This window comes from Indicator indicator, chromosome Z, assembly GCF_027791375.1.
Source record: "Indicator indicator isolate 239-I01 chromosome Z, UM_Iind_1.1, whole genome shotgun sequence".
In the NCBI taxonomy this organism is placed as follows: Eukaryota; Metazoa; Chordata; class Aves; order Piciformes; family Indicatoridae; genus Indicator; species Indicator indicator.
The window spans coordinates 35,288,816-35,312,224 of NC_072053.1; the positions used below are offsets into that span (position 1 = coordinate 35,288,816).

At 38.7% G+C, this 23,409-nt stretch overlaps 2 protein-coding genes across 3 annotated transcripts in view; one reads left to right on the plus strand and one right to left on the minus strand.

Moving 5' to 3' along the window:
- Positions 1–1,134: 1,134 nt before the first annotated feature.
- HMGCR (3-hydroxy-3-methylglutaryl-CoA reductase) lies at positions 1,135–15,763 on the minus strand. 2 transcript variants are annotated; one of them, XM_054397405.1, is made up of 19 exons: positions 15,592–15,763; positions 15,079–15,190; positions 14,495–14,582; positions 14,288–14,372; positions 12,851–12,956; positions 11,451–11,557; positions 10,896–11,012; positions 10,263–10,414; positions 8,465–8,709; positions 8,155–8,327; positions 7,499–7,693; positions 6,809–6,967; positions 6,486–6,643; positions 5,342–5,447; positions 4,211–4,381; positions 2,672–2,812; positions 2,409–2,567; positions 1,969–2,123; positions 1,135–1,818 (listed from the first exon to the last, which is right to left on the minus strand). In XM_054397405.1, exons 1-19 carry the CDS (start codon positions 15,754–15,756, stop codon positions 1,764–1,766), a joined length of 2,649 nt encoding a protein of 882 aa, XP_054253380.1. In that variant the 5' UTR covers positions 15,757–15,763; the 3' UTR covers positions 1,135–1,763. The 2 variants fall into 2 exon arrangements, with proteins under 2 accessions (XP_054253380.1, XP_054253381.1); XM_054397406.1 differs by lacking the exon at positions 6,809–6,967.
- Positions 15,764–21,979: 6,216 nt separating this feature from the next.
- Positions 21,980–23,409, plus strand: part of ANKRD31 (ankyrin repeat domain 31) — a 69,531-nt gene continuing 68,101 nt past the window's right edge. Inside the window, 2 exon segments of the mRNA XM_054397563.1 lie at positions 21,980–22,086; positions 22,938–22,993. Coding sequence (XP_054253538.1) covers positions 21,980–22,086; positions 22,938–22,993 — 163 coding nt within the window.

Below are 23,409 nucleotides of genomic sequence, written 5' to 3' on the forward strand. Positions count from 1 at the left end.
ACCAAATGAACACTGAACCACAATTTATTGCTAGAACAGTGTTACTTTAAATAAGATCACTGAATGAACATAGAAATGAAGTAGTTTCAATTTTGCTTAAATAAAATGGTAGCTATTAGCAACAATACTGCAGGAAGATAAACATCCACGGTATTTACATGCTATCATAACATATCCAGCATGTACTATGTCTTCATGCTTGTACCTTAGCTTTATAAACTCATTAAAATAGTAGTAATGCGTTGATGTACTACAAAACAACCCATCACGATTTATATCAAGTTTGCCCATTAGAAGAGCACCTCTGCAAGTCACCCCTTTAGGAGTGCCACTGCATTCCTGCAAGGATCCTAAGTCCAATCAGTGATTCCCTCCATAAAAATCCCCAAACAAATCAATCTAAGCTAAACATAAAAATAAATCCCCATTATCAAGCATATTAACAATTTTCCTCCTGTAATTACCTAGGCAGGGTGATGTGTTTAAGCAGTATTTCTAGAGGCAAATCAAACCAGAACACATCTAACTAAGATTTCTGTATATTACATTAAAACACCTGAGACTGACTCACTGGTCCAAGTACAGAATTTTAATACAAAAACCTCCTTGCTGTAGTAACATGTCATTTCACAATAAAGTACTTTTCATTGAAAAAGAATTAAAATTTCTTTTTACAATAAATAATCCCCATTTAAAAAGAAAGTCTGAGAGAAATTAAAATATAAGAAAAGAAAGTGTTAAAGAACAGTGTGCTTTTCTGGCTTCATTTTTCTCAGCTTAAGCAGCGGATACGCACCTACTCCTGGGGAATAAGCATCCAACACTTAAAAAAATAGAATAGTTAGCACTATACAAACACACTGTACCTTAAGAAACATCTTTTAAAAGAAGTGTAAACATCTCTTCTTGACTCCTGTTGTTTGAATGCACTCCTATTAAAAAAAAAAATTTGGGAAACCACATTTGCTTAAAATAGAGTCTGACACAACCATTTTTGGAGTTACTGGTTTCAAAATCTACTTTTTCTGCTTGAGCAAAATAATAAAACATCTAAAGAAACTGTATTTCCGTACTTCAGATTACACATTTAATGGTTCAGAACCATATAGGTAATAAGTTTTCCATAACAGAATAACCTAAACTGTGATGTTAAAACACTGAATGCAGCTTAGCTGGAGCAGCAGCAAATTAAGTACTGTATGTAGATAAAATTAATGATCCAATAAAATTTTCTTGTCATCTAGGACCTAAGTTTAACATGCGAACAAAATTAAATTGGGAGCTGATGGAAAGTGATTAGGCTTCCTATCACTTTAAAAAATATAGCAAAGACCAGTGCATTCAAGCCAAGTTTAGACCAACTCGTTTTGATTTGGTGTTGCTTTCCTTAATTTTTTTTTTCCCCCCAGATGTACAAAGTATATCACTTTTCAGCTTAGTAGTTACCAGGAGCTTAGTTGTCAAAATAGCATCCACCTGTAAAAAACAGAAGACTGACCCTTTAGAAAATGCTGTGTAGGAGTGAGAATTCCAAAGCCATGCTCAAGACATCTGACAAAACTTTTTTCATATAGTCATCTCTAACCTCGGAAGAAGGTCAGAGGTCTAATTAGTCTCATAGAAGTCTGTTAACTCTCAGTTTATCTTATACAGACATCAAGTTGAAGGTGATTTTCTTTCTAAACTTCACAGATTTTGGTTTATTCCCCCATGCACGTAGTGAGCTGCTAGAATAATTCTTCATTTCAAAGCCGATTTAGCATTCAAGCCACCTTCTTAGCGCAGGTTCCTTGAAGATCCTGTAGATTTATTTTTGACCTAATAAAACAGTGCAATAACTACATTACACAGTGAAAACGTTACACTGTTGTTCTATGTTGCAATTATTCCTGTAATTATTATAGAATCTGGTGTACTTGGAAGAAGGGAAAAGCAGCAGAGAAAGACAAGAATTTCTCCATTCCTTACCTGTTGTGGATCATGTGGCTCTTGACGAGATGCCCAGCTGCAAGAGCTGCCATTAGTGACAATTCCCCTGCCATCACTGTAGCACAAACAATTTTAGCCAGCTGACGGGCATTTTCACCAGGGTTATCCTGGCTTGCACCTTGTACCCCTAACATCTGGAGAGAAAGCATAATATTGCATGTCTATCAAATCTAAGTAAATTTACACTAAATTTAGTGTTAGCAATCTTTTCAAATTATATCTAAGCAACGAGCTTCAAGTCTAATATCAAACATCTTAAGCTTTAGAAACTAGGTAACATGAAAACAATTCATTAGATAATTCTAAAGTTTTGATGTCAAATCCACCAAGTTTCCTACACTACTTGGACACAATACACACAACTTGAAAGCGAGCTTTGATTTCAGAAGCTAATTTGCTTTAAACTTTCTGATTTATACCTGCAAACAGGCCCGCTGTGGGAGCAGGTTAGTGCCTCCACCAACAGTTCCTACTTCTATGGAAGGCATTGTGCAGCTGATGTAGAGGTCTTCATTAGCGGAACCAGTTCGCTCCATCAAAGTGATGCAGTTAGAGCTGCCCACATTCTGTGCAGCATCCTTCAGACGAAGAAGAAACAAAACAAAACAAAACCAAGACACTCAACTAAGTGTTTAGTTAAGAATCACCAATGAAAAGCTGCAACGATGAAAAGCAAACCTACCTGACCACAGGCAATGTAGATAGCTGTCACAATGTTGGCGGCATGCGCGTTGTAGCCACCTATGCTACCAGCCATTGCAGAACCCACCAAATTTTTGTTTATGTTAACGTCAACTATATCTTCTGTAGTTGTTTTCAATACCTAGACAAAGTGATACACTTTTACTACATCATTCCTTGTTAGCGGTAGAAATACCCAATTTATGATTAATAAGCCCTCACCCCTCATTTGCTTCCATATGGAATGTGACACAAGTACTTCTATTTTGTTCAAAATGCAGGCTGCATTATCCAAGTAACAATAGAAAAATCAGTGTGAGTGTGAAGGTTTGGACTTGCAGAGTCCTTGAAGAAAAGCTCGCCATCTACATTCTCCATTTTAAATTCTCCTTTGTCTTCAGAATGAAGTAAAATCATCCTGGCAGAAATACCTCATTAATTCACCTTACATGATGGCCGCATGCCTCTGAAGTTGCTCCAGACACTGAACCTTCCCCAGTTTTGCTACACTGAAGAGCTCAAACACAAACCACTGTGCTACATTGGTAAATTAACATTGCACAGTGGTATCACATTAAGTGGCACATTTATACTATACTGGCTGTATTTTAAAACATTCAGGTAAGAGATTTATGCTGAATTAAGTATAAAAATGATCAAAGAGAGCAAGAAAAAGTAGTGCTGTGAGCAAAATTTAAGATATCCCAGTGCTGTGGGAATAGCAACTGATAACAGAGATTGCATGAAGTCAACTGATGATAGAGATTGCAGGAAGTCCACGACGCTGACAAAAGTACAAAGCTTATGTATTAGAGATCAGTCTAAGTAAATGTAGTGATGCACATGGCTGAAGGTTGGAGAAGAGCATCTCACAAACATACCCAAAATTCATACATGCCCATTACCAAAGGTCTGGGTCCCTATTACCACACAGGAATGAAGCGTTGGTGTTTTAACAGATACTGCCATTGAGTCAGCTGTAAAAATGCTAACAATATGAGAGTTAGGAAACTACTAGGAAGCCCCTGGCAAACTTCCTCTACATCGTAAGAGCTATTCTAGATTCTCTTCCACCTGAGCTCAAAAGACTGGCTGTGTCAGACCACATCCATTATCTGTTATCTGGTTGCCAGCACTGGCCATGAAAGACAATACCCCTGCTTATAAAGGCTACCCTTCACCATGCGGGACACTAAGGCAGCTTTGGAATTAAGTGAAGCACCTGACTATGTTTTCATTGTAGTAGGGCACGTACCAACTTTGAAGAGAATGCCTGGTTTGTGCAAGAGACAACAAATGAGTGAAAAGGTTCTGTTCAATGACACCCAAACTCCCATGTGATAAAAAGTTAAAAGAATAAATCCTAATGCCTTCAATAATAAAATATCTACTGTCTCAGGGAAACTGGCTTATTCTACAGCAGTATCTAAAAGTTCATGTAGGAATGATCCTTATTTGGATCCTTACCTGTAAAAAAATAGCTATTGTTAATAATGTAAGAAGCATTTTTATAAACAAGTAAAATATAGCAGACACTTACTTCTCTAACAATCTTGGCTGGAATGACTGCTTCACAGACAACAGACTTCCCTCTTCCTTCTATCCAGTTTATAGCAGCAGGTTTTTTGTCTGTACAATAGTTACCACTAAGAGCTATAACCTGAAGATCAGGAAACTCTTCACTTAACCTTGCCAGTGCTTTTTCAGTACCCTGTTAGAAGAGAAACAAGAGAAACAGGGAAAAGTCTATTATACCACTATAGTTGCAAATCAAGCTACTAAAGGACAGTGGAATGGCAAGATTAGATTAAGTCTAATCAGATCATCAGTTACAGCTGAAGGAAAGAATATTTTCAGGAAGAAACATGAAATAAGGTAACCCTCCCGCCCTCCAAACTCCTCTAATTACCACTGTATTTTTTTCTAACCACTTTGGAATTGTGTGTAGAATAATTAGTTCTTCCTGGTACATAGGAACTCTCTGGATACACTCTAGGTGCATACAGTTACCATACCCAAGTCTAACACTACAAACATGAAATGAATTCACTCTGGATGGAGTGGAAAGTATCAGACACAAAGTCTGCTTTATGTAGTACCTGTCTATGACCAGAACCATTTATATTGTGGTTCTTGGACTTAAATTTTACCTGAAACACTGTTAACAGGTTTTAAACCATCACACAGGTATTAATCAGCTCAAGACATCCCAGCAATCTATGGGTCACATCTCAAGTTCTTCCACAGGTTTACATAAAACCAAAACCAGCCAACCAAACTAGGTAACACCCCTTTGCTGCCATTTACCAGATTCCTAATCTGTTATTTTCAAGGAAGTTATAAGCACAGTAATACATTAATTACTGCTGATTAAAATGTTTGGCCCAAAGATACAGACCAATCAGCTGAACTTCCATATTATCAAGAATACTTCCTTTAAATAATATAAAAAACAAAACAACAACCAAAACAAACAAGTTACTTTTTTTTCATAATGTTCATCTTATTTGTGTTTGCAGTTGACATCAAACACTTCTATTGTTTAGTAGGACTGCGAACTGCACTATGTCTTACATTTCTGTCTTCACAGGCCAGGCAGTCAGATTGGTAGGGTGTAATTTATCTGTTTTTAAAAGACACATTAAAAAGACCTAAGGAGGCTGGTCCTTACTTTTGAAATCATATTCATTCCCATTGCATCCCCTGTTGCAGACTGAAAACGGATATAAAGGTTACGACCAGCCAAACTGATGAGAAGTTTTTGTAGACGGGCAAACCTGTAAGAAAATTTAACTATCACTTACAATCCTCAAAGGAAAACATTAAATTAAGTGACAAAATGACAGTAATTCATTGCAGACAGCACTGTTAGCTACACTGTGCTGTTCCTTCCTCAGAACAGGAAAAAAAAAAAAAAAAAAAACACTTTCAGCCACAATGCACATAGTTCTCTTGAGATGTTCATTGCAAAAGTGTTCACTGCCTTTTTACGCTTTCTATCCCTTGACTTCATAAAATAAAATTCTAACATGAATACAAATTAATTTGTAATCCTTAAACTATCTGACTACCAGGTAAAATAAAATACAAATGAGGCCTTTTGAAATTCTTATGTCAATTTTACAGCCAGACAAAACCCATGCTCTCAACAGTGGAAGCTCCACAAGTCAAAACATAACCCGGGAAATGCTGCATTTGAACAGCAGCAAGAGTTGATTCTGTCCAAAGTACAAGCGTGCCCTTGGCTGGCACTTGTCAGATTAGTAAGAAAACCTCTGAGTCTTCCTAAAGAAAGCAGATAATCATAAATCTTAGGAAAAAAACCTCTAGAGCTTGAAATAGACTTATTCTTAAAACTGTTTTGCATTTTTAGCATTTCAGTTCTAGAATTCGTTTATCCTCTATTCTCTGGTACCTCACAAATTATTAACACTGGTAATACTACCTGAAAGGCTAGATTCCAAACTTCTAATTGGTTTTTGCACAGCAACTGCCATAAATCTAAAGAAATGTTTATGCTTATTTTTCAAATGCTTAGGCAAAATAAATCATGTATTAAGTATTACAGAATCTGAATGTATTTATTGCTAAGACCGAGTTAGTTACAACTGATCACTGGAAAATGTTTATTACTAGCCTTCGTACACAGAGTGACTTCTGTTCTCTTAATATTCATGCTACTGGGGAGGCCCAAAATTAGCATGTAACTTTCTGTATTGCAGTATACAAAAAACCCCAAAATACAATTAGGATCCTTCTACTATCCATTAAAGTCTTATGTCAAGAAATCATGCTGAAATAGCTATTATGTTAACCTGCTTGTGCTGTCAAAAGCTTCCTTCATTATTTTAAAGCCTTCAGGGCTTTCAAGCCAAACTTTCACTTCTGCAGCCTGGCAAGCAGCAGGCATCCTTACAACAGGTCCTCGAGTCATTCCATCTGCGAGAATACAGCTACTTGCTCCTCCACCAAGCTAAAAAACAAAACAAATCAGAAGGGAAACTAAAAATTACTGAAAGTGGACTTCAGTTTTAAGGAAGCAAAAAACATGACTTCTATCATAGAACGATGGGGGTTGGTTAGCCTAGATATGTTTTATAATACAGGAAACTTTTCAAGCTAGTCAGACAATACTTACACATATTGCTCTACACCCTCTGTTTGTGCTTGCTACCAGACATCCTTCTGTTGTTGCCATTGGCACCTGAAATTCTTTGTTATCCAAAAACAATGGTCCTGCTATGCCAACAGGAATAGGCATATATCCAATCACGTTTTCACAGCAAGCTCCCATAACCTTACAAAAATAATACAGTATCATTAAGATCACACTACAATGATATGGTACAGCATGTTAAACGCTATGCCTGTCACTACAGCAAAAACCCCACAAAGCCTACCCATAAAGCAACCAGTTTCCAACTCAAGAATTTAATCTCCTACAGCTATCAACAGCTAATACTGTTCAAGTCTAGTTTTTTGCCAGATTAATCTTATGAAGTTTTAAGTACTATTACAAAAACCTGTTAAATGAGTTTTAAATAAACTTTGAATTCAACCTGAGCTCAAAGCAGTATTATCATTTAGCTGTCCATGCTCAGTATTAGTAGCATTCTGCATTTCTGATATAAGGCAGCTACATGCTTTGGTAGGTTTTATTTTGTGAGTATTACAGAACTAATCCACTTCTAGAGCAATCAAAGTGCCAATGTTTGTCTTTTTCCATCTGCATCAGTTTGGAAGAATCTCATTGTTAATTCATACACATCACTCTAAGCATATACATCATATATCTGGAACAAGTTTTGCTTGTCTGCCTTTTACTTACCAAAGAATAATTGTAATTCCTGTAAGGAAGGTACTGCAAAGATGAAGGATTAGAGAGTTTCCTAGATAACATCTGTCGGCGAATGGACACACCTCGCTCCTGAGTTTCCATCAGGGTTTCCAATTTGTATGCAGGAATATGCTTAGCATTAACTAAGCTGATAACCTCAGCATCAGTAAGGAATTTGGCTCCTTTCTGCAAAAGCAGAGGGTGGGGAGAGATTCTCTTGGTAAAAATATTTTTACATGTTTCCAAACGAAAAAGGGTAGTCAACTTTACTGGATATTATCAGAGTACATCTAAATGGAACCAATTGCCAAGGTCAGGCTTTACAGTAGGCCAGGAAATGATCAAAAAACTTTTTACTCAGACATCCACCTATATATGTACATGACAAAGTTTCAATGACTTGGTACATCATGAATGATGAAGCTGCTTCCCCCTTCCCCTCACTCTAACCAACTGGAGGACAAGTGACTTACAAAAGGGTTTTGTTTTAGTTGTGACCTTCCACCCAACTTATTAAAGCCACGTATTTTTCTGAAGAATGACATTACAATCAATAGGATCATTTAAAAGCTGGAAAACGAACTGCAGGAATTCTTAAACCAGATGTTCCAGTGGAGGTTTAAAAAAGCCAAGTTATTTTTCCATACCTCTGCATTTTGAAGTATACAAACACATTCCTCAATAGAACGTGGTTCTGCAGGCAACTCAGTTTCTTCCTCTTTTCCACTAGGAAATGAAGATGTTTCCATAGGGCTGCAATTGCCAACGACAAATGTAGCCTTGGCTGATGACTCTGCTAATACAGGTTTTATGACTTCAGCTGCATAAAGACAATTAAAATGAACATTGGTTTACAAAATTCCTAAGTCTTGATTCCAAATACAATATGCTAAGAGATTTCATTGTTTGTTACAAATATTCAGGTACTGGCTCAGACTTCAAAATATTAAAAATTACCATTTCCATCTTTGGGAACTAAAGCTTCTCCTACTGCATTAGATTTATGTTTGTTTTTCAGAAGTACAGATTCCTTTCTGCAACAATTCTCAGGCACCTTTTTCTGGACCATCACTGGAGATGTTATAGGATTCTTCAGTGACAGCGTGGACTCAGTTTCTGCTTGCTCAAAGAAAATATACTTGACAGCAAGAAGGAGGGCTAATCCAAGAGTGATTACTTGTTCAATATCCATGCTGGCCATTCTAAAACAGACAAATGAAGAATACAAAATACATACAGTTTGTTGTTGGTAACAGCATTTTGACATCCCTTTGCTTTAGAAAGGGTAATTGTTTCATCCTAATTTATATAGTTACAGAAACTACAGTGAAAGGACATTTTCTATCAGGACATTAAAGTATGCTTTGTTAGAATAGAAAAATTATTCTTGGTATTCAAGAGAAGAATTTTCAGATATCCTCAAGTAGTTACTAAATCTTAACTAAAACACATCCGAGGAAGATAAATGACTGTAGAACATTCACTAACAGCTACATCAAATTGATTTAACACCTATCTCCCAATGGTAAAGTAGAAAGTTTCAGTTACTATCCTTTACCAATAATGACTATGATGCACACTGAGGGGGAAAACCTTCCTAGAACAGACAGTTGAGTTTTTAGAAGTAATACAGAAACACAGATGTCATTGACTTCAGCTGAGCTGAAGGGAAAGCAATAGTAACAAGGCTTTTGCACTTGTGTGTGAATGGTCAAAAGCCCTGCACAAATAATTGCTCTAGTGTAGTCAGAAATTTTATTCACCAGTGTGCTCTGAAAAAAATTTTATTCACCAGTGTGCTCTGAAAAAAATTTTATTCACCAGTGTGCTCTGAAAAAAATTTTATTCACCAGTGTGCTCTGAAAAAAATTTTATTCACCAGTGTGCTCTGAAAAAAATTTTATTCACCAGTGTGCTCTGAAAAAAATTTTATTCACCAGTGTGCTCTGAAAAAAATTTTATTCACCAGTGTGCTCTGAAAAAAATTTTATTCACCAGTGTGCTCTGAAAAAAAATTTTATTCACCAGTGTGCTCTGAAAAAAATTTTATTCACCAGTGTGCTCTGAAAAAAATTTTATTCACCAGTGTGCTCTGAAAAAAATTTTATTCACCAGTGTGCTCTGAAAAAAATTTTATTCACCAGTGTGCTCTGAAAAAAATTTTATTCACCAGTGTGCTCTGAAAAAAATTTTATTCACCAGTGTGCTCTGAAAAAAATTTTATTCACCAGTGTGCTCTGAAAAAAATTTTATTCACCAGTGTGCTCTGAAAAAAATTTTATTCACCAGTGTGCTCTGAAAAAAATTTTATTCACCAGTGTGCTCTGAAAAAAATTTTATTCACCAGTGTGCTCTGAAAAAAAATTTTATTCACCAGTGTGCTCTGAAAAAAATTTTATTCACCAGTGTGCTCTGAAAAAAATTTATTCACCAGTGTGCTCTGAAAAAAATTTATTCACCAGTGTGCTCTGAAAAAAATTTATTCACCAGTGTGCTCAGTGCTAGTGGGAGAAGGCAGTGTTTTAATACATACAAGACAGCTGGCTCCTGATCTTGTTCTTCATCACTTCAAGAAGACTGGACAAACAGCACACTATTGACATTTCTTATGAAATGTCATCTTTGTTTCCAAAAAATCCTACACAGGTCATATCTGTAAGTTTACAAGTGCTGTACATCTAGGACCACAGCTTAGTAGCACTGGAGGACACACCCTAATCAAGGAAACATATTCCTCTCCTGTGAAGTTACCTACCGAGAAAGGTAGAACTGCCATAATGAAACATTAGGCTCAATTCTCTTTGGTGCATTCTCATCCAATCCCACTGAATTTTCTACAGTACTGTTCTGAGCAGCTGGTTCCGCTATCCAGCGACTGTGAGCATGAACAAGAACCAACCCCAGAGACTGTATTAAACACAAAACAACAAATAGGTATTAACTTTTCAGAGGTATCTATATATCTACCCTACTGAGAGCAAACATGATCTTTTTTCATCTGTTTGGGTTTAGATTTGTTTGTTTCCCACACCACAGAAGTCTAAAGCTAAAGGCTGGTGTACCACACCTCTCATCAACATCCTTTCTGGCCTATAGCACTGAGCCTGTCCCACCACATCCTTCCTCCTGCTCAAGGAATACGCAAAGGAAGCTGAGGGTACCTTAAGGGTAAGAGGAAGGGAATTGGTACACACTAGCTCTAAGTGTTTGGCATAGGAATGACACAATGAGGATGAGTTTAGGTGCAGATACAGACATAATTAAAAATTACCACAGTAAACTAGACTAACAGCATGCAGAATACAATTCCGTAGAAAACAAAAGCTGGATTCATTGCACTGGGACACCTTACAGACTGCATAACCACAGGTGAAAGAGAGTCACAAACCATAATCATTTTGACCCTCTGTGTTACAGGATTTGGCTTGTTTTCTTCTTCTTCCAGAACATGAGCAAAATGGCTAAGTTGCCATATAGGGCGTCCCTCACGACTCTCTCGAGAAAGCTGCAAAAAAAGCCAGAATTTAAAAATAGGTCCTATTTAGTATGCACTAAAAGAACCAACAAGTGATCTTCAGCATTACATTTTTATTTGTTCATTATGAAAATGCCAATAAAACAGCTAGGCAATGACACTATTTAGTCTATGTTAAGACTTCAAACAGTGGAAAACCCTGCAGAGACAACATTTTACAGTATTTTCAAGTATTTGCTCAACTTTACATAACTCTCAGAGATGGATGTGACTGATCTAAAGTTGAGTGTGACGCCTTTAATGGCATTGTATCAGCTGAGGCACCCTAATTCTTTTTGCACATTCCCTTTGTCTGCTTTGAAAGGAAAAAAAATGTGCTGTTGCATAACTCCATGATGAAATGTACAGCCTCCAAGAAGCCCAGGTTCTGCACACTAAGCTTGATGCTGTCTTAGAAGATGGCCTTACCTCCAATACCAAGGACACACAAGCAGGAAAGAAGGTCATGAAGACAAAGTAGTTGGCAAGCACAGACATACAGCCAAAGCAGCACATAATTTCAAGCTGTCGTACACCTACATAAAAAGAGAAGAAATTTTTTACATTTAGATATGCGATGGGATTTCTGTGTAGTCAAAGAAGTGTTGCAGAAGTGGGCAAGCATTAAATGGGCACTGCACATTGTATTGCCTTAATAAACAAAAAACAAGTATATTAAGCCCTAGTCACTGTGTCTGAGCTTATTCTTACCACAGTATGTATTTATGATAAAGGTACTTACAGAAAACTTTTAAAGTATAATTCTAAACAAATACCAGTAAATAATATTCACCAAGATTTAAAACTTCACACTGAGAGTTTGAAACTCCTCACTTACCTAAGCAAAGAAATCAGCTGCAATTATGTATTGAAATTCCTTCTGAAAGATCTTAGTGCCTGAACACTTCATTGGACACTTTATGGGCACACAGTCTATACTGCACCTACTGTTTCACAAGTCTCACATCCAGCAAGTCATTACAGAATGGGCTTTAGTATAGATCAAAGAGATAACAGCATAAATCAAGAGGGTTTCTTCCCGGATGTAAACAGGAAAAGGTATAATACATAACACCCTGAAAAGATGCAAAATACTCTGAAATGAAAGTGCTTTGAAAAATGTCTTTCAGGTATGCAAGGCAGTATAAAAAAACCACAAAAAAACAATAAAAATAAGCATGCAACCAAAACCCCACTTTAGTCCTAAATATGGAACTTGGATTTATATTGTGAAGCAGTTAGTTATTTACATGCAAAAATCCTTTGCTTATTACATTTAAATTTTCTCTTCCTAAGGAAAGAGAACTGCTACTGCACATGGAACAGATGATGATTAGAAGAAGGGGTAGGGAAGAAAATAATTTAAAATTGCTTGGGTCTAATTGAATTATAATAACTTTCCTTGCTTGGACTAATTTTCAGAAATACTCCATTTTGCAAGAATAAGAAGTGACTGCATGAACTGAAAATGTAACCAATTTAAGACCACCCAACAGAAAATTTTAGCAGGTTCTTTACGATGTTAATAGGAATGACTGGAATGATAGAAGGTCTTAATTTTTTATAAAAGCAAGTCCATTACTGCATGATGCTCAAGGAAAGCTGCCATCTGTACTTCAAACTTCAAGATGTACGTATTATCCCTATCTGCAGGAAATTAGTAATACAGCTAACAACTACAGAAATTAGTATATAGACAAATAAATAGCTAGATAAATAGTTAAATCACTCCACTCTCAGGGGCAACGCTTATTTTACTGTCGATACTGCAATGGCTTTCACATCTTTCTGGACTGCAAATATTTACGCCCATAGGCTGTATCACTCACCTGACATAGTGCCAACACCAATTACAAGACACTCCACAAGTGCATCCAGTGTAAACGTAGGGCCTAAAATTGCCATTCCACGTGAAATATTTTCTCTTACTTCATCCTAAAAAGAAAAATGTCATTCAGATAAAAATAAAATTAAGGGAGAACACATAACGTGATCAGTACATGATTAGTAAATTGAATGGTATTACAGTGATAAGGCCTTATAAAATATATTGAAAATTAAAAATTATGAAATAATACATTCTTCGATTCCTTTATTTTCCATAGTTAATATGGAAATTGTGATTAATATCTTTATGTTTGGCTCATTATTATTCTAAGCTCCTGAAACACTGCTGGGCACAGACATTAATTATCGTATATATTCAGAAGAACAAGATTTCTCCACTTGAAGATATAAAATGTCATGGTATTTCTAAAGTTCTTTTACTGCATATCTGTATGCTAACTTTTATTACTCTATTATTTTAAACTCTCCAGCCTCAGCTGACAGAAAAGAGGACATAGAGATACTGAAACCTGCCCTTGGGAGAAGAGTGATTTCCTGTGGGAGCCAGGCACAGCAAACTACATCTAGAGTCTCATGCTCTTATGTTTGGTGGTAATGAAGGATTTGTGGTGAGAGGGCATAGAAGCTGTAGGGAAAGCCTACTTATGAAATACTTTGTTGAAACTTAATTTCAAATTCTGTACTCACAATTGCTACAAAGCAATACAGAACACATTATAATATAGCATGTATGGAAGGTGTGCAATATACTCTAATATATCATATATTAAAATATTATCTGCATTTATGCTCAATTATTATGTGCAGTATTTGTAAGTATAAATTAATGTCCCTAAATATAGTCTTATTTCAGCATTTGAGAATATTAAGGGAAAAACATTACAATGATACACTCTCCTGTCGGCCCTTCTGTTGCGCTGTGTAAATTGCACTAGAACATTAATGTTTCTGTCCACACATGCTACATTTTTTCTATTATGACTTTGTCCAGAAACATGCTTTTTCCAGTACCAGCGCTGTAACATTAGATGTCTCTTTATATAATATTCCTGAGCCCTAGAAATTTTTCTATCAGTAACTGGTCCAGGCACTTTAGCCTCCTTAACAGAGCAGTAAGCATTCGTTAAAGCTGTGAACCTACATGAGTGCACACACTAATTTTACACTGTTATTATCCACTTGAACACTCATCTCAAATGAAGACAAGAGAACACAAAATCTGGCTAAAACCTGATCCTTTTTATGTATCATCAGTATGGTATTCATCTGTCTCTCCATCTGGATTATTCATAGCATGGTTTGGAATGTAAAGAACATAAAGCTCAATCCCCCTGCCATGGGATAATGCTCATCTCTGAACATTAAATTCAAAAGCTCCCAGCCAAAACAAACAAATATGAAAACCCAAACCCTCTGACCTGTGAGTTGGAGCTGAGAGCAAATTTGGCTAATGCACTTGCTCTTGAGAGATCAATCAGAAGCAGAAAGAATGGTAAAGCTTCACTGAAAAAGAAATAAAAAAAACCCCAAAAACGTATGTTAAAATTTTAAGTTTATTGGAAACGGGGGGTGGAAAAAAAGGAAGGGGGGGGGGCAGAAATCCAAAATAACGATTCATTACTTACTTTAAACCTGTCAGTTCTTTATCCAAGAAGTGAATCACCACTGTACTAAAAACAAAACTTGAAAAGATTGTGAAGAGGCCAGCAATACCTTTAAAAGAAAGAGGGAATTTGAAATTTTTTGTTTATGTATAATTTGGAATTAAAAAAAATCAGATAAATTCTGAAACAAAAATGACAACTTTAATCCCTCAGAGTGCATTAACATCAGCTGAGATACAAACCAAGGGAGATGCTATTTATATACAGATATACTGCATTTAAAGTAAGGCGCTAAGAAGTAACAGCCACACATCTTCTCATTCATTACCATCAAATATGGAAACTGGGTTGAACAGCTCTGCATTTTCAAATGATTCACACGATACACAATTACTTCAAAAAATTACACTTCCTGTGTTTATATAAAACTACACAGTATCTCTTTAAAAAACTGTACTTTGATCTATGCAGAATATTTATTCTACTATCTAGCAAATAATTAAAATAACCCTCTTCTGTACATACATATTAAAATTCCAGTATTTATTACCAACTCATATTTAACATACAATACATACAGCAAATATAAAAATCAAATACAGTACCTAAAATGTACTTTGATCCAAGCTGCCTTAGGTTCTGAAACTGGAAATATATATAAAGGATTGCTATACACCGCGTGATTGTCAGGATGATGATGTCACTGCTCAGAACGTCCTGTGTGAAATTCAAAGTGATTTTGTCAGCTTTGACATTAAGCAGTAACTTCTTGTTAAGTTTCAATAATGAAAAAAATCCATTGTGAAGCTGCACTAAAAGTGAAGTTGCAGAATAAAATAAGTATCACTGGTACTCTGTCTTAAAAAATTAAAACATTGCAAACAATATGAATATCAAATCTGTTCACTTGCTATTGTGCAACTGCAAGTTAAATTTAATGAAAACCTTCTGCAATCTATCACTGACTGCATACAGTTTTAATATCCACAACAGAAAAAAAAGCAATAAAGTTTCTGCTACTTTTTTCCTAATATATCACAACCTAATCTTATTCTGCAGAAAGCCCTGGATCTAGTGATTGACAGTAAGTACTATTAGCATGAATTGAAAATCCTTACTTCCTCGAGTTTGGGGCACTTGTAATTCCAGCCACAGATCTTATCATTCCCAGTGAACATCTTCATGGACATCATACAGATTGTGAGAGTCACTGTCCCCACAATGACCTCCCATGGATGAGAGGCTACAAAAAGGCCATGCATTCGAAAGAGCCTGGACAACATTTTCAAGGCTTTCTGTACTTCACCAACCTGCAACAAAAGAATATTTCACATAAGCAAGGATGAAATCAAGGGAAAAAAGACAGAGGTCCACAAATTTCTGCAAGTCACTCAGAAGAAGAAAATCCATAGAAAGGAAACCGACTAAATAACAGCTGAGTAAGGCAACTAATAAGCAGCTCTCAGCCTTCTTCTATCTTCTGAACTACAGTATCATCTGATCTTGCCTTCTGAATTAATTTTTTTTAATACACATCTCCATGGTTCTTTCAAGGTCTGACTTATAATAAGCCTCCAACACCCTCACATCTCTTAGTATCTTCCTATCATACAATTCTGATACTTCTTGGGATTATTACCCTATGTAAGCAGTCACTAAATCGTTAACTCTTTTCTGTTCACTCTTCCTACCAAAAAGATTGATTCACTTTAAGAATGCAAATTACCATTTCTGGTAATACTCAACTTCAACACAATGAACTGCAAAGCTACCTTCCTCTGACTTTGTCATCTTTATTTTCTGCTCAATATTCTTCAGTGGTTCAAGCTAATCACATTCAACAGAGTTTCTTCTTCATCTCAAGCATGAGTGCTTCTCACATACAGTATTCTGTGACAATTCTCTTGTACCCATAAGTAGTTTCCAGGTTACTGACAATCCCCACTGCTTTCAACAGGTAACAATCAACAGAAACTTTCACACCTTTCTTTCAGGTAACTGAGAAAATAGATGTTCTCCGAGCCCTTCAGTTACAAATCCCACATGTCAGTCTAGCTGCTCTGTGTTGTACCTCTGTAAATGTTCATCACAGATTCTTACTTACATTTTATAGCACAGGAACAAAATACCATAAAATTCTCACTTAAATACATTACCACTGGGACCTTGCTCTTCTTGCCACTCAAAATGAACAGCTCATAGAATTGTATACTGAATGTTAATATTGTGAAGTTCAAAACCCGCTTAAATAGTAGCCAGGCTAACAGAGACAATCCATTGTTTGGTATTTACATGTACAAACACAGCATTGTGAAAATTTCCATAGATGGTTAGGGGCTCTACACGCTGTCACTTCAAAGTGGACACAAAACTACCTTCAAGTAATAATTCATCCAGTCTCCTCAGATGACAGACTGTCTTGTTTCTTTTGCTTGACCATAAAAAATGGAACTGTCATTCAGTGGAGAAAAAAAACAAGGCATATCTATCTACTTAGTATTCTTGAAGATACCAGAACAATCTTTGTTTCTTGCCAATGCAAGTCTTGATCCTATAAAGCACCAACATATTTTTCTGTAATCCTTCCACAGTGTAGGTGTGGTAGGAGTTTCATGTGGCTCATGGAACCAAATAGGAAAATTATTTAAGGGATTGCCTTCTTCATAAACAAATTATCCCAACAAGCATTTTTTTTTTTAATACACAGACAACTCCCCCTCCACACAACCAAGCAACAAACCAAAACCAACAAAATCCAGAAAACCAAACCAAAGCACAACAAATCCATTCCTTTTAAAGTCCAAACTAGTACTATATTTTTTGCTCAGCAGAACAGTTGTATCGTTTAATTACAAAAAATTAAAATAAGCTAGAGGAGTACCTTGGTGCCAAAGGTTTTGGAACAGCCAAAAAAAAGGAAAAAAAAAAGGAAGAAAAAAGAAGACAAGTCATACAACGTTCTATGAAAACACAAATACTTTTGAATATCACACTATTTCATAAAAATCAGAATCAGTATTTACTACAAGACTACACAGTCCTACAGGTCCTAAAACTAGTAGCAGAAGTGCTAATAATTACAATTGTCAGTATTTAACTAGTCAATTAACAAACTGTTTGTAGTAGAGCTAGAAAGATTTCAGAATCTTTCATCAAATATAGTTCTTAACATTTCTAAGCAACACTCATATAAATAGGGTTCACATAAAACAATTAGGTAAATTCGGGACCTTGATCATGAAAGCAATGATCCATAATATATATTATTAGCCAATATTTTATAATTAACTGCTGCTAAGAAATACAGGATGACTTAGTGCTGATCTTTCAGTTAACTAAGTGATAGTAACTTCTCACCTAAAGGATTCTTTAAAGCCTTCATGTTTATTTATCCTGACTGAAGTGCATGGGGTTTTTTGTTGTGCAGCTGACATTCCTATAAAATACTGATGAAGATTTCCTACACTGATTCTGCATTGAACAACCTAGACTAGTTGAGAGGTGTCCCCGCCCACGGCAGGCAGGTTGGAGTAGATAATCTCTAAGGTTCCCTTCCAACCTAAGACATTCTATGATTACTGAGAGCAGTCAAAATATAATTCAAGGTGTATCATTGGCTCGCATTTCTAATTCTGTTTAAAATATTACTATTATTACATTGACTTCAAATAGCAATACATAGCTTCAAATTAGCAATACGATGTTAAAGCTGAAGTTTATCAGCAAGGTACTTTTGATAGATTTCAAAATGGTGGCTGAAAATGCATGCTTGCCTTTATTTTCAACCCAGAAATTCCGAGTAGGCTATTAAGAAATCCATTCTTAGAATCAAAATAAAATGTGAAGAAAACCAACGGCAACCCCTTCAAAAACTTAACCAACGTGCAAAAACCGAACTAGCCATCGAATCTGCCACGTATCCGCGTAACTATTTGCTTGAACACCTAATCCTTGTCACAGCTCTCACTAACCTCAGAGCAGTCATCGGCAACACCATCTATCAGAACACCACAAATCTCCCTTGCTGGCTGACTCAGCGTTATAAAGGAACCGAGCAGCCACAACTGAGCGAAAACGTGTAGCGCTCACCTGAAAAGCATCTGATACTCACTAGACCCTGTCAAACTCTCGGGTGGCGTTTCATGATTTTAAGGGGGGAAACCACCCTGACACAGGCCCGTCACTGCAGCCCCTCAAACTCCGCCCTGAAGTAGGGACAGGGCCCCGTAGGCTGCCGGCCGGGGTTGGGCAGTCCTGCGTACCGGTAGCGCGCTCTGGGACATAGCGCCGTGACAAGGCACCGAGACAGCAGCTCTCACCTCCCTCGCCCGCCACACAGGGCGGCGGCTAAGGTGGGCTGGGAAGCGGGGCGGCCGCGCTCCCTAGAAGCAGCGATAGTAACAGCGCTCTACAACGCGGAGGCGTTAACCCGCCGGCCTCGGCGAAGCAGCTCAGGGCGTGGAGCCGCAGGCCGGCCCCCGGCCGCTGAGGACCCGTGCCGCAACAGCGGGCTGCCCCATTGCGCCTGAACGAAACACGGCCCTGCCGCCCTCCTGCCCTTCCCTGCTCCGCTAGGCCCGCTCACCTGGCGCTACACCGTCGCACGCAGGAAACACGCTCCTCTTTCGCGCTTCTCTGCAGACTGAAGCGTCCGCTCCTCTCCGAGCAAGGACACCCTGGGCACGACACACCAGCAGCCGCCATCGCCCGATCGCGCAGCCAATGGCGAGGATCCGACACGCCCAGATCGCGCGCGTCACTCGTAGCGTCGCTCGAGTCTCGATCAGCAGCGGAGAACACGCCATCGCGCCATGGGCTGCCCGCCAATCGGCCACTGCACTCCACTCCGTGCGTTCCGTGATTGGGCGGCATGCTGCGGCTCATTTACATTTGCCGATCGACTGACAGGCCCGCCGCGCCCCCGGCGCCAGGGTGGTGCCGCCCGCCACGAGCCGAACGGCCGGCGCGGGGACCCCGCCCCCATCCTTCTCCACCCCTCTCATTTCCTACTGTCCCCCTTCCCGCTCCCTCCGGCTACTGTAGTTCTGGCCCCATCGTCCTCCCCCCACTCCAGTTAGCAGCCAGGACTAGGTGGTGCTGGGCAAGGCCGGCGGGCGGGTGGGTAAATTCTAAGAGTCTTGATGCCTCTACAGCTGGCGCAGATGCTGACCCACAGCCTTGATGTGCTTTACCACGACGTAAAGAAATAGTGTAATAATTCACAGGTCTCCTGCTTGTGGAAAGCAGGGATGCACGTGAAGTTCCGAAAAAATTTAATATATTTGTGGCTTTCGGCCAATGAGAATACACTGGTTTTTGCTCATTAAGCAGGGGAGACTCCTTACTCTCTGGGCACAGTGAGTCAGGTGCAACACACTCTTGGTGGTTAAAATGCATCGCTCCAGTTGTATTTGTACCTCCGAGCAATTGCTGACATGCTTAAATGAAAAGTCTGACCTGCCACAATATTGCACAGAATGATCTACAGTCCCGTTTTTCCCCAACATGCTTGTATGTGTAATTTTATTTAGAAAAACTTACAGTAGCTCCAGTAGTGGTGAAGTGCTAATGCAAATCTCAAAAAAAAAAAATCTCACTGATTAAAAGGTTTCCTAAGAACTCCACCCTAAGTGGTTGCAGTCAATGATGAAATCATCCATGCATCCATCAGCCTTTCTACATGTAAATACATTTTCTGATCTCATCTTCAATGCGATGCTTATAAATTGTAGTAACTTGTTACTGTGCAGCCATCTTCCCTGCCAGCTTCTTTCATAACGTATTTTCTTGCACATCTCCTGCATTACATGAAGAAGTATTACTGTTGTCCGTCAAACGGGGTCATTTGCCTGGTGTGTGTACTGCCCAAAGTACACACAAAGATGAAGCATTCTGATTGTATTAAATAATTGCAAATATGGGCATGCTGGGGTGATGAATCACCCAAGCAAGAACCAAAACACACAAATCTATCATAATTTATACTTGTTAGGTTAGTAAATCCTTCCCATTTAATACATATTCTTTAATATTCTACTGGTAAGTCCATTCCTCACTTCACTTTAAAGGTACAGTATTCAAAAAGTCAAGGCACATGCTCAAGAAGATGGGGTTCTTCTTCGAGGAGGTGCATCTCTTAAGAAAAGAGGTGTGTCAATAAGGGGTTTAATCACATTATAACAAGTGTAGTTCACACAAAGTTAACCTATACTTACTCTATAAGCACTAAACCTGCTTATTTTGCCAAATTTATTTGGTCTGTTTAGCAAGACAGTTATACCTCTAGGCTCTTTCAATACTTTTCCTATCTCCTCATTTTTCAAGCCCTGTGGTCTTTCAGCATTTATTCATTCATTGTTTCTTTAGACCTATGGTCATTTGGCTATCACTGATTCATTCCTACCCTTTAGCATTACAAGCAAGATTTCAGAAGTGATTTGATAATATGCACAGCAATTGCTGTAATTGCGTGCGGATGTGACTAAGTAAAAACAAAATACCAGTTTGTACACAGTTGCAACAGTTACATGTAATTGACACATTATTTTACGACCTTTATATTTTGCACTCTTTTCCACAATTTCTCCACGGTAGCAGGTGATGATTTGGCAAGTACTAAAAATTATAATTTAATCAGGTTCACTGGAAGCAGAAGTTACTAGGATTTGGAATTTCCAGTCTGTACAAGCATCACACTTGCTGCTATGAAGTTTTTTTATCTGTAGCTCTGGCGGTGGCCTGCCTGGCCAGCCTGGCAGGCGGGCTGCACACTGGGTGCTGAAGAGTTGGAAGCCAAGCTGAGGTAGAATGTCTCTGAGGAAAATGTTGCCGTGATCAACAGATAACTGCTGGATTATGAATAAAAGTGCTAATGCAAATACTCTGCAAATATTGGCAACTAATGATTTTGGTTATCCCAAACACTCCCACTGATCAACTATCCATTGGGCTCTGGACAGCAGATGAAGTTAGCTGCTTAGATGTGGCCATGGACACACCCGAATTAGAAAAAAGGTGCAACTGTGGATGACATGTAGGCCAGTGAGACCATGGGAGTATGGTAAGTGCTTTGTGGCTCTGTTGATCAATGTGCACGACAGGGCCTGAACCAGGAGCCCAATACTAGTGAGAAGGCACAGCCCCTTGCCGAAGGTGTGGGGATGGCATCACCATCCCAGTCTGGTGGTGCGTGAAGGAAACTCATCCCCAAGGCACTGAAGAGAGAGCTCTCTTTAACGTCTACCACCATCCACTCCAATCTTACCCGTGGTCATGGGGCGGCACTTGTTGGTGTTGGGCTCTCCTCTCCCATTCTGCCTCTCCCCTAATCCCGGTTCCGGCTGGCAGGTGCCACCCGAGAGGGGCACTAAAAGTTGCTAGGCTCAGGCTTCCGTAAGATGGCCGCCATCGCTTCTACTGAGGGGTGCCGTGCGGCACGCCGGGAAAAGGGTCGACTGCTGGCGGCGCCAGAGGAAGGAGAAGAGAGGGTAGCGTGACGGTGGCGTCATGGAGGAGCTGGGCGGCGACGAGGACAGCCACAGCGATGAGACTATGGTGGAGGGTTCCATGACGGATAGTGATGTGGATGAAGAAGAGTTACATAGGAGGCTGCGGTAACGCAGTTGTTGCCTTGAGCTGTACCTGTGCGATCGCGGCGGCAGGTGTCGCGCAGGAAGAGGCGAGGGGTCTGCCAGGGCGGGCTGAGCGGGCCGCTTCTGGGCCGCCCCGAGGAGAGGCGGGCTGGCCCGCCCTCCTCAGTTCTGGGTTTGATCTCAAGAAAACGCCAGTCAAGGAATCATCCCGTCCGGCATATGACATACTGAGGAGCAGAAAAGCTCTCCATGATGATTTAATAAATGTGTATTTTTAGGGTTGGTTGTTTTGCTTGTTTCTGTTTTATTTATTAGGTTTTGTTTTGCGTGGGGGTGGTGGTGTTTGGTTGGTTGGTTTGGTTTGTTGCTTGCTCAGACCACTTTTCTACTTCTTTAGATTCCTTAGTAGTTCTTAGCTCTGCAAAGGGCTCCATTTAATTATGGCTCCATTTATTTTACACACACCTCGTGCTCGAGTCTGGGTTTCCAGACCTTCCTGAACAAAGCGAGTGGAAATGAAATTTAGCAGAACCCAGCTCACAGAAAATAAAGAACACACCATTAAATACAACTGCTGCTAATGTTATTTACCAAACGGCCGCACTTCTTCATACTGGCTTTGTGACTCAGTATTGCTTGGAAATACATAAAGCAGTGATGTACCTTCCTCCCTAAGGTTTTCTACGCAGAGTGTCCTTAGAATTTGGAGGTCCTTAACTGTTGGTGTTTGTGTTGTGTGCTTGCCCAGCGCACGGTTAGCAGTGTAGTGGCAACAGAGGCTAAGATGGGTGCCCTCAACTGTGATTTTAATTTCTAGGACTGCAAAGCAGAGCATACAACTGTTTAACCATTTTTATTATTATTTTGCAAAGGTTCCCTTTTCCTGATGTGGACATGGCTTTAACAGCTCCAATAAGAATTGATGAAGGTAGGAAATACTCTTTTTTTCAGTCTTTTTTTTTTTTATTATGAATGGTTGCTATGGATGTTGTGTGAGTTCGTGTTATTTAAGCGCTGCCTGAAGTTCATTCTTACGAACTCTATGTGCTCTCTCATGTCTGTAGTATTAGCTTTTATTTTAGAAGAATGTTCAGGGCATTTTTAGTATTTGAAAAAATAAATCTGCTGTTAATTTCTCCTTTGGACTGTGACTGGGGATGCCTGGCATGGGAAGTGTTTGAACTATGTGTAGGAATGCCCTTTTTATTTATGTATGTTATTATTTATATATTTATGCTTATTTATATTGTGTTTGAGCAGGATAAGATAATGGGAACTAATCATGTAACAATAATAAATAGAGTTTATTCATGCAATAGTAATATGTAACTATGGTTGCATGTA

Coding starts and splice junctions, on each gene's coding strand:
- HMGCR (XM_054397405.1), bottom strand. CDS start 15,756: ATGTTGTCCAGGCTCTTTCGAATGCATGGCCTTTTTGTAGCCTCTCAT. Junction 15,191..15,591: donor AGTGCCCCAAACTCGAGGAA/GTAAGGATTTTC, acceptor AATTTCACACAG/GACGTTCTGAGCAGTGACAT. Junction 10,415..10,895: donor AGAGGGTCAAAATGATTATG/GTTTGTGACTCT, acceptor TGTTTAATACAG/TCTCTGGGGTTGGTTCTTGT.